The sequence below is a fragment of the Polypterus senegalus genome, chromosome 10, assembly GCF_016835505.1.
Source record: "Polypterus senegalus isolate Bchr_013 chromosome 10, ASM1683550v1, whole genome shotgun sequence".
In the NCBI taxonomy this organism is placed as follows: Eukaryota; Metazoa; Chordata; class Cladistia; order Polypteriformes; family Polypteridae; genus Polypterus; species Polypterus senegalus.
This window is the reverse complement of record NC_053163.1, coordinates 170,090,036-170,100,810: the sequence shown is the minus strand read 5'-3', so window position 1 is coordinate 170,100,810 and position 10,775 is coordinate 170,090,036. Positions and strand designations below refer to the sequence as shown.

General features: G+C 40.9%; 2 protein-coding genes across 2 annotated transcripts; one reads left to right on the top strand and one right to left on the bottom strand.

Annotated features, from left to right (window-relative positions):
- Positions 1 to 2,483: 2,483 nt before the first annotated feature.
- Positions 2,484 to 6,156, bottom strand: LOC120538042 (heat shock 70 kDa protein-like). Its single transcript, XM_039767438.1, has 2 exons — positions 6,030 to 6,156; positions 2,484 to 4,620 (listed from the first exon to the last, which is right to left on the bottom strand). The coding sequence occupies exon 2, from the start codon at positions 4,595 to 4,597 to the stop codon at positions 2,657 to 2,659; it is 1,941 nt and encodes a 646-aa protein (XP_039623372.1). The 5' UTR covers positions 4,598 to 4,620; positions 6,030 to 6,156; the 3' UTR covers positions 2,484 to 2,656.
- A 490-nt stretch (positions 6,157 to 6,646) lies between these two features.
- LOC120538043 (heat shock 70 kDa protein-like) lies at positions 6,647 to 10,436 on the top strand. Its single transcript, XM_039767439.1, has 2 exons — positions 6,647 to 7,127; positions 8,008 to 10,436. Exon 2 carries the CDS (start codon positions 8,038 to 8,040, stop codon positions 9,976 to 9,978), a length of 1,941 nt encoding a protein of 646 aa, XP_039623373.1. The 5' UTR covers positions 6,647 to 7,127; positions 8,008 to 8,037; the 3' UTR covers positions 9,979 to 10,436.
- The last annotated feature ends 339 nt before the right edge of the window (positions 10,437 to 10,775 follow it).

The window sequence follows — 10,775 nt, the reverse complement described above, 5'->3', positions numbered from 1 at the left end:
GTGTGTGCATGAACACAGGTACAGATTTAAAACATTTAACACAAATTTAGTTTTTTGTGAGTTTAATGTATTGTTGTCTGATGCATACAGTTGCACAATTTCTGTCTTAACCTGTGTGTGTGTGTGTGTGCGTGTGTGTGTGTGCATGTGCGCGAGTGTATGAGTAGATTCTGTCACTGTATGTATATGATGGAAACTGATGGGACCTTCATATTGCTGCTCAGGTGGGCAGCAGTGGTCTGGATGGTTGGTTGACATGATGTATGTGGTGTGTCGTGTTGTTGTCATCCTTTAAACTGCCAAAATGTGGTGCAGCCCTGAGTCCAGGGTCACTGCCTCTGTTTACATTTTACTTTACTGTCCGATCAGTGTGTTAATGTGGAACGGGTGTCTGAGCGTCACCCACAACTTCTAGAAGTGTATTGTGGAAAATGTTGTTGTAGTTACACGTACAAAGTTCTGCTTTCAGTATAAAGAACTGGCAAGAATGACAAATTAGCTGAAAGCCCAAAGCTGAGACAAGCTTATTTGAAATCCGGGTAACAAGATGATTACAGCCGCCGAGTAGTGACCATCCATGGAAATTAAAACTGAAAGGTACGTACCCAAGAATGCCACCCTGATGGGTCAGATTTGTTTTACCTGTGGCTAACTTTTGTACTTTTTTTTTTATATATATACTTTGTATAATTGCTCACTTGTTACAGTGTAAATTTTGTAATAAAGGTTGCACATCAACATGTAATATTCTCATCTGGTAATCTTTTTAGTAGATTTTGTACTATCAATTTTGTTATCAAATTTTTAGTTATTTTCTTTCCGCATCATCCATTTGTTGTGCTGTGGCACCGCACATCATGTTAGGTCTAGACCAGCAGTTCCTGGGCAGTCGTTGGGAGGTTTGGTGCGTAGTGCCATATGTTGCATTATGGTTGTTGTTTTCAGAATTTGCTTTTCACATTTTAATTTAAGCTCAGAAAAACTAAGGTAATTGGGGAATTCCTTAGTGGGTCCTGTTGCCCTATGCCCAATTAGAATAAGCAGGCTTGAGAATGTTCTTATATTAGTAATCTGACAGTTTGGAGGATACAGAAGACTCCAGTAGACGTGGTGTAAAAACCAAACAATGACAATAACTGTAGAGGGAATTCTTAGAATGGAACAGAATCGTGTTGACTACAGTCTCTGTCACTACATTGATGCATATTTTTTTTGCACCTGCTTAATGTAGTCAGAGCATTTAGCAATTTGGAGTCCCTCACTACTTGCATTTTCCTAACAATGCAGGGTTTCAGGAGCCTATCCTGGCAAGAACAAAGTAGGATCCAGCCTGAGCTCTGCTCTATTTCTGGGCCCCCTCAAGTACATTTACTTAAGAGTCACAAATTGCACTGCACTACACTTCTTTGCATTGTGAGAGGAAGTTGACATACCCAAAATAAAAAGTGTGTTCTGAAGATGCAAGGGTTCTAGACCCTTAAAGCAACAGTACTCCCCATTGTTCTTAGCTGTTTGTTTAACTACTGGCAATCTTCCATTACATGATCATATTTCTACAGTAAGAATAGAACTGAACAGTTATTTTAAAGAAAACAAATGGATGGAGGAGGCATGAGATGAAGGCGGTGTTTCCCAGTTAATAAACTTGAAATCATCTTCATGACATTACATCTCAGACAGCCTTCCAGTTTCTGGTCAGTGTGCTGAGTTTTCACACAATTTGTCCCCAGTTGCACTTGGGTCTGTTGATCAAAAATAAGTGTGCTTTCTCCAGTCATTTTTACACATTTATGGGATAAAGAGCAGTGAAACTTAATGTCACAAAGGTGATGATATGGTCAAATGTCTGCAGTTTAGTTTGTTCACATAATTGTAATGTGGCTTGAAAGGGTGTTTGTGTAAGCAAGGAACTGGCATCCATTTTCAATACGTCTTTTTCCCTGCACCGGATTTCTTTCATTGTCTTCCTTTCTTTACCCAATATGTTAAAAAAAAAAAAGGCTGCTGTATGAACATTTTTGTACATCATAGTTTTGAATTCAATATGAGTGCAGAGAAGAATCTTTTCCTGCAAATACCATAAAATTGAGAGATTTGTGTCTCATTTCTATAGATTTTAAGCCCACACTCAAAGCTGGGGGTATAAATACTGCTCAATCCATAAGGATTAATTTATTATGGACCTTCCTAACCAGTTTTTTAATAAAGTAGAACATAAATCTATTATGGAGACTGACCCGGCCAGTTTTGCTAGTAGTAAAATGATGCATGACAGATTTTATCCATTGAAAACGTATGTACCAATAAAAGTTTTTCTGCTACCTTTTAAAATTGTTTTTGTAGTTAAATGTTAAGACGGTATTTCACAGTTATTTAAATTTTTATTTACAGACATTTCTTTTGCAACATTGTGTAAGAGACCAAAAAAATGCAAAATTGTATAATGATAAATTTATTCAAATTAAATATTAGAACAGTTGTACACAAAAACAATATTAAACAGGTACATATATAGCAGCATTCAATAAAAATTAAAAAAAATTACAAAAAGCTGTTCCCTAAAATGGAATGACTTTTACCTCCGCAGTGTCCAACACTGAAACATACTTTGGTCATGTCCAGTTAATGTTTATAATACACCTAAAATACTGCACTCTCAGTCCACCTCCTCAATGGTGGGACCCTGAGATGAAGCTCCTGATGCTCCTCTTGCTTGTGCACCACAGCCTCCGGGCATCCCTCCTGGCGCTGCCCCCTGGTACAGCTTGGCAATAATGGGATTGCATACTTTCTCCAGTTCTTTCTGATGATGCTCGTATTCCTCTTTCTCAGCCAGCTGGTTATTCTCCAGCCATGAGATGGTCTGATTACATTTGTCCACAATCTTCTTCTTGTCTTCTTCACTGATTTTGCCTTTCATGTTTTCATCTTCCATGCTGCTCTTAATGTTGAAGGCGTATGACTCAAGAGAGTTCTTGGCAGATATCTTTTCCCTTTGTGTCTCATCCTCGGCTTTGTATTTTTCAGCATCCTGCACCATCTTCTCAATCTCCTCTTTGCTCAGACGCCCTTTGTCATTGGTAATTGTGATTTTGTTTGCCTTCCCTGTGCTCTTGTCCACGGCAGACACATTCAGAATGCCATTGGCATCGATATCAAAGGTCACTTCGATCTGTGGCACACCTCGAGGGGCTGGAGGTATCCCAGATAGTTCAAACTTGCCCAGCAGATTATTATCCTTGGTCATGGCCCGCTCTCCTTCATAAACTTGAATCAGGACCCCTGGCTGGTTGTCTGCATAGGTTGTGAAGGTCTGAGTTTGCTTGGTGGGGATGGTTGTGTTGCGCTTGATGAGAGCCGTCATGACTCCACCTGCTGTTTCAATGCCCAAGGACAGAGGAGCCACGTCGAGCAGCAGCAGATCCTGCACATTTTCAGAGGTGTCGCCCATCAGGATGGCTGCCTGGACAGCAGCACCATAAGCCACAGCTTCATCAGGATTAATGCTCTTGTTCAGCTCTCTGCCATTAAAGAAGTCCTGAAGGAGTTTCTGGATTTTAGGAATGCGTGTGGAACCTCCAACAAGAACAATTTCATGAATCTGAGACTTGTCCATCTTGGCATCTCGGAGTGCCTTTTCCACAGGCTCCAGTGTGCCTCTGAACAGGTCCGAGTTCATCTCCTCAAAGCGTGCTCTGGTGATGGATGTGTAGAAGTCGATACCTTCATACAGCGAGTCGATCTCAATGCTGGCCTGGGTGCTGGAGGACAGGGTTCTCTTGGCTCTCTCGCACGCTGTCCTCAGCCTCCTGACGGCCCTTTTGTTCTGGCTGATGTCCTTTTTGTATTTCCTTTTGAATTCTTCGATGAAGTGGTTGACCATTCGGTTGTCAAAATCTTCTCCACCCAAGTGGGTGTCTCCTGCTGTGGCCTTCACTTCAAAGATACCATCTTCAATGGTGAGGATAGACACATCAAAGGTGCCACCTCCCAAGTCAAAGATGAGGACGTTGCGCTCTTCTTTTTTACCTTTGTCCAGTCCGTATGCGATGGCAGCTGCCGTGGGTTCATTGATGATCCTCAGCACATTCAGTCCAGCAATGACGCCTGCGTCTTTAGTTGCCTGGCGCTGAGAGTCATTAAAGTAGGCAGGTACAGTGATGACTGCGTTTGTGACTTTCTGCCCAAGGTAGGCCTCGGCAATCTCTTTCATCTTAGTCAAGACCATGGAGGAGATCTCTTCTGGGTAAAAGGTCTTGTTCTCACATTTATGTTCAACCTTCACCTTGGGCCTGCCACCATCACTTACCACCGTAAAAGGCCAGTGCTTCATGTCAGACTGGACAACGTGGTCATCATACTTTCTGCCAATCAGTCGCTTAGCATCAAAAATGGTGTTGGTAGGATTCATGGCCACTTGGTTTTTGGCAGCATCTCCAATAAGCCTCTCGGTGTCCGTGAAGGCCACATAGCTGGGAGTGGTCCTGTTTCCCTGGTCATTGGCAATGATCTCCACTTTGCCATGCTGGAACACTCCCACACAGGAGTAGGTGGTGCCCAGGTCGATGCCAATTGCCACTCCTTTGGGTGCAGGCATTGTTCTGACTACAATGAGTAGATCTAAATGTAAAGTGACAAATTAAATTTAAACATCATGTAAAGCACCATTTGTATACCAATAATGAATAAGGCATTATTAATTCAGTGATTTATTTCAGAATTTTCTTAATCTGACAAATCTTAAATGTTTAAAATTGCATTTGTTAGAAAAAAATTAGAAATAATATTAAGATAAATGTACATAGACAAATGCTTATAGATATTAGATATATAAATAGGATGCATGCCCCTACTATTTGCATCTCGTTTTTTTTTCTGGACACTCCTTTCACTTTACATCCATTGATCCATTTTCTAAACCGATTTTATCCTGAGCAGGGGGGCTGAGCATCAGACACAAGGCAGGAACAAAACTTGGGTAGGGCACCAGTCCATCACAGGTTGAATGCATAGATGTGCACCCTATGGCCAGTTTAGCATCGCCAGTCCAACTAAGCTACATCTTTTTGGACTGTAGGAGGAAATTTAAGCACTCCTAGGAAACCCATGCAGACATGGGAAGAACTTGCAACCTCCACAGCCCGGGATATGACTACACTACTTTGAAATTTACAAAAACTGACTACAATATTTTATATAAAGTGTGCTAGGAATTTGGTGAGAAGGGAACGGGAAACTGATCGACATGCCAATTTGAATGACAGTTTCACTCTCCTAGTTTTACATTTTAGGCATTTTTAAATTGGATTGAGCAATAGTGCTAAGTGCTTGGGGTCGCTTTTCTTCTAATCACAAAACCAGTATAAAGATTGCTGCAATACTAATGAATAGGGATGGTAGTAGGACTTAAAAAATAATTGTGTTTTATGTTAAAGAACCTATTTGGATCATAGCCATTATTTATATTTGCTAGTAAACGAACATATGAATAAGACATTCTGTTTATAGAGCATCTTAGCCTTGCTCAAAGCACATCTTACTGCCACCTACAAGCCCGTTATTGACAGTAGCTGCTCACTTTATTATCTAAGTCAGTAGTTCTGCCTTTACATAATATTTTTCTTAAGCTTTTGTAATTAAGCATTTCGTTACAGTTAGCACTGTGTAATTGTATGTGACAAAATTTGATTTGATGTAAATTACTCCTACATGTACAAAAAATAGATGCACAGTAAAAGATCTACTAAGTAATGCTATTACAAATTAAATACAAAATAATGCTTTATTACATGAAACAATTTTTTTTTAAAGATTAGAATAAATGCAAAAACACAAACTGCTAAAGCTATGAACATATTAATTTGTTTAAGCTAATTAACATGAATACCATTGTGGACATTAATTTACTCGTAACATGCATATTAAGTAGTACAAAGCGATTTTTTTTTTTGTTAAAATTCAAAACCTACGCTACCAAACGCTTTGAGCATTTTTAATGCGTTCAAAATTAATAGCTGATATTCACTTACTTTAGTAACGACGGTGCGTTCTCTCAGATTAAGCAGGTTGTCGGAGCAACTTCTTGTAAACCGGCGCTCGATCTGCCACTCCGCGGCTTCCGTCTCCACTCACAACTCTGATCTGCGCTGCGAGCGAGCCGGCTTGCTTTTATTTAAAACGGCCGGCCTTCGCGAATGCTCCCGAATGTTCTAACCAATCACAGCAACTGCTGCAGTCCTATGAGTAAGACGAGGTTTCGAGAACTTTCCGGAAAAGACCGACCAAATGTTTCGAAGAAGGCCGAGACTCCCGCGAGCATGCGCACTATGAGCTGGCTTGGGGAGTCAGCGATTAGTAAGCGGTTTTATGTAACGACGTGTATTTTAATTTTTTGTGGAGTCATCCTCAGTTTCACGAACAGTATATATTAAATAAGAAAATATATGAGGCAATGCGACTTCATATTAGCTCACCAATATTGTAATATATTGACTACGAGTAACCAGTTTCTGTGTATAAAAATCTTTAAAGACATGCGCTATAATTACAGTTATACATTAAGCAATAGTGAGACGTGAACATTTCAGTATTCCGTAATTTTATAGTTGATCCAACCGTCCATTATCGCACCCGCACCGTCAGTAAGTGCCAGTGGTACGTCCGGGGGTCGATCAACGATAAGGAAATGGGTTTCTGCTATACGCGACCCCTTAATAAACATAAATATATATCCATTGCATGTCCTTCGATCGATTAAGAAATGTTACATTTACCCGTGTTCTTATTCTATCGTGTATATTGAATATTTATCATTATGTGTTTATTTTCTGTCACACTTTAAAATAACTAAGATATCTGAAGCGCCTTTCTCGAAAACTCCAGAAGTTTTCCGCGGATTCCTGCTAGAGTCAGATGGCATGGTGTGTTGTCATGGTAAGGCAAACGCCGCGCTGTGATTGGTCGGAGTTGTCGAGAGTGTTCTGGAATACCTGCCCCTGCCAATAAAACAGCTCGGGCGCGATAGAAGCCTCCAATCAAACGCGGAAAAGCTCTGCTGCAGTTTGGTGTGTTGCAGTAAGAAAGCTTCACAGGCTCGGAGTCTAATAGACTGAAGTATTTCCGACAAGGTAAGTGTCCTTGAATAATTCATTTAAAAATATTGATTCTCAGCGCAATCATTACAGTGAATGTTGAACTGCTTCCGCCTGCGGCCTCACTCGGCGTAATTCTTAAATCATTATTTCCGTTAATGTGTGAGCAAAATCTAGTTTAACTTCGCACTGTTTATTAGAGTAATGTCTGTCATAATTGTGTCTTGCCTTAATTTCAGTAGCTTAACCGCTGCACTGACAACTGTGGTTTAAAAATACGTTTTTGTTGTATTTTTTTCTCTCGTTATGGACCATTTCTGTTGTCTAAATCCATTTAAAAGACTAGTAAAGTGCTTTGAATAAAAGACATTTAAGTGTCTTCATCTGACTTTTTTTTTTTTAAGTGAACATTTTTTTATTAAGCTGGGCTTTCTTTAAACATAGAATTAGAAAATGCATGTTGCCCATACTGCAAGATTTTAAAGTTTGATATTGTTGTAATAAAACTCCATACTTAATAAATCAGAAAAACTACTCATTTATTATATATTTGTATGTTCTAGTGTATCTCTCAATTATCAAATTACTTTTGTAATATATGTTTTTTACAATATTAGGTATTAAATGGTATTAATAAGAACAGAATTGTTTTTCTCTTTTTTTTTTTTTTTGCATATCATTAGTTACTAAAGCAAACAAAAACTACTTTTAAAACTATTTCTTTCCTACTGTGGTCACTATGGTATTGCCAGGCAATAAATACAATTCAGAATAAATATTTTGTAACTCATAAGCCTAAACTTGAATTGCACTTAGAAACATACAATTATACTGTAGTAAAAATATTACTATGCATTCCAACTTAAACAACTTCCATGTCACTTTTTATTATTAACATTTTCTTTCTTTATTTCAGAGTTGCATATTACAGTTGCAAGTGAGAAAAATGTCTGCACCCAAAGGAGTTGCAATTGGCATTGACCTGGGCACCACCTACTCCTGTGTGGGAGTGTTTCAGCATGGCAAAGTGGAGATCATCGCTAATGACCAGGGAAACAGGACCACCCCCAGTTATGTGGCCTTCACTGACACCGAGAGGCTCATTGGAGACGCCGCCAAGAACCAAGTGGCCATGAACCCCAGCAACACCATTTTTGATGCTAAGCGACTAATTGGCAGAAAGTACGATGACCACATTGTCCAATCAGACATGAAGCTTTGGCCTTTCAAGCTGGTCAGTGATGGAGGGAAGCCTAAAGTCCAAGTTGAATACAAAGGTGAGAACAAGAGTTTTTACCCAGAAGAGATCTCCTCCATGGTCCTGACTAAGATGAAAGAGATTGCCGAGGCCTACCTTGGGCAGAAAGTCACAAACGCAGTCATCACCGTACCTGCCTACTTTAATGACTCTCAGCGCCAGGCAACTAAAGACGCAGGCGTCATTGCTGGACTGAATGTGCTGAGGATCATCAATGAGCCCACGGCAGCTGCCATCGCATACGGACTGGACAAAGGTAAAAAAGGAGAGCGCAACGTCCTCATCTTTGACTTGGGAGGTGGCACCTTTGATGTGTCTATCCTCGCCATTGAAGATGGCATCTTTGAAGTGAAGGCCACAGCAGGAGACACCCACTTGGGTGGAGAAGATTTTGACAACCGCATGGTCAACCACTTCATTGAAGAGTTCAAAAGGAAATACAAAAAGGACATCAGCCAGAACAAAAGGGCCGTCAGGAGGCTGAGGACAGCGTGCGAGAGAGCCAAGAGAACTCTGTCCTCCAGCACCCAGGCCAGCATTGAGATCGACTCGCTGTATGAAGGTATTGACTTCTACACATCCATCACCAGAGCACGCTTTGAGGAGATGAACTCGGACCTGTTCAGAGGCACTCTGGAGCCTGTGGAGAAGGCACTCCGAGATGCCAAGATGGACAAGTCTCAGATTCATGAAATTGTTCTTGTTGGAGGTTCCACACGCATTCCTAAAATCCAGAAACTCCTTCAGGACTTCTTTAATGGCAGGGAGCTGAACAAAAGCATCAATCCTGATGAAGCTGTGGCTTATGGTGCCGCTGTCCAGGCAGCCATCCTGATGGGCGACACCTCTGAAAATGTGCAGGATCTGTTGCTGCTTGACGTGGCTCCATTGTCCTTGGGCATCGAGACAGCGGGTGGAGTCATGACAGCTCTCATCAAGCGCAACACAACCATCCCCACCAAGCAAACTCAGATCTTCTCAACCTATGCAGACAACCAGTCAGGGGTCCTGATTCAGGTTTATGAAGGGGAGCGGGCCATGACCAAGGATAATAATCTGCTGGGCAAGTTTGAACTATCTGGGATACCCCCAGCCCCACGAGGTGTGCCACAGATTGAAGTCACCTTCGACATTGATGCAAATGGCATTTTGAATGTGTCTGCGATGGACAAGAGTACCGGGAAGGCAAACAAGATCACAATCACCAATGACAAAGGGCGCCTGAGCAAAGAGGAGATTGAGAAGATGGTGCAAGATTCTGAAAAATACCAAGCTGAGGATGAGGCGCAGAGGGCAAAGATAGCCGCGAAAAACACTCTTGAGTCATACGCCTTCAACATAAAGAGCAGTGTGGAGGACGAAAACATGAAAGGCAAAATCAGTGAGGAGGACAAAAAGAAGATTATGGACAAATGCAACCAGACCATCTCATGGCTAGAAAATAACCAACTGGCTGAGAAGGAGGAATACGAACATCAGCAGAAAGAACTGGAGAAAGTGTGCAATCCTGTCATCTCCAAGCTGTACCAGGGGGCAGCGCCAGGAGGGATGCCCGGAAGCTGTGGTGCACAAGCAAGAGGGGCGTCGGGAGCTTCATCTCAGGGCCCCACCATTGAGGAGGTGGATTGAAAGGACTCCTGTCAACATTTCTACTGAATAAGCAGCACAAGTAAAATTATTGTTTTTCTGATGGTGGAAAGAGTTGAGTGTGACATTTGAAAATGAAACAAATGTTCTTTTAAAGGGACAACTCATGAGGATGGGAGAACTGAAACGACCATGTGACAGAATTGAACAATAATATTTATGTTGAAATGGACCAGCGACCCTTTAGGCCAAGTTAATCTATTAGACTGCTGATGTGGGTCTTCAGTCACCTTGTAATCTTCATTTAAACTTCAGCTAAGATTTTCAATTCCTGTTTTCAAAGTAAATGGCAGATCAGATGTTCATGGGCTCTCGTTTTACTGACATTTTTCTGATGCACATGTCTGTTACAGCCTTTAAGTTTATGTGAATTATATGCACAATCTGTATTCTTTGTTATTGTGAAAAATATATTTTTTTAATAAAAAATTATATTGAAATATTTGTTTTTTTTTTGTTTTTTTTTAATTCTGGGATATATAGCTTAGAACTGGTGAGATTCTTGTTTTTTATCTTAACCTTGTGTATTTTGATAATGGTGCGCTGTCAGGACAGTGGCTGCTCACTTTCTGTGCTTTGTGTATCTTGACTGTTTAAGTGAAGACTCTGCTTTTTGGCACAACTTGGACAATCAATTCTATGCGCAATACCAGGGCCGTCTTAACAGCCATATAGGCCCGCAGGCAAAGCAGTACACTTGGGCTTCTACCTACACAACCACTCAGAAAGTCACAACATTTATAGATTAGCATGGGGACCCTATGATTGGGGGGCTCCCG

Coding starts and splice junctions, on each gene's coding strand:
- LOC120538042 (XM_039767438.1), bottom strand. CDS start 4,597: ATGCCTGCACCCAAAGGAGTGGCAATTGGCATCGACCTGGGCACCACC.
- LOC120538043 (XM_039767439.1), top strand. CDS start 8,038: ATGTCTGCACCCAAAGGAGTTGCAATTGGCATTGACCTGGGCACCACC.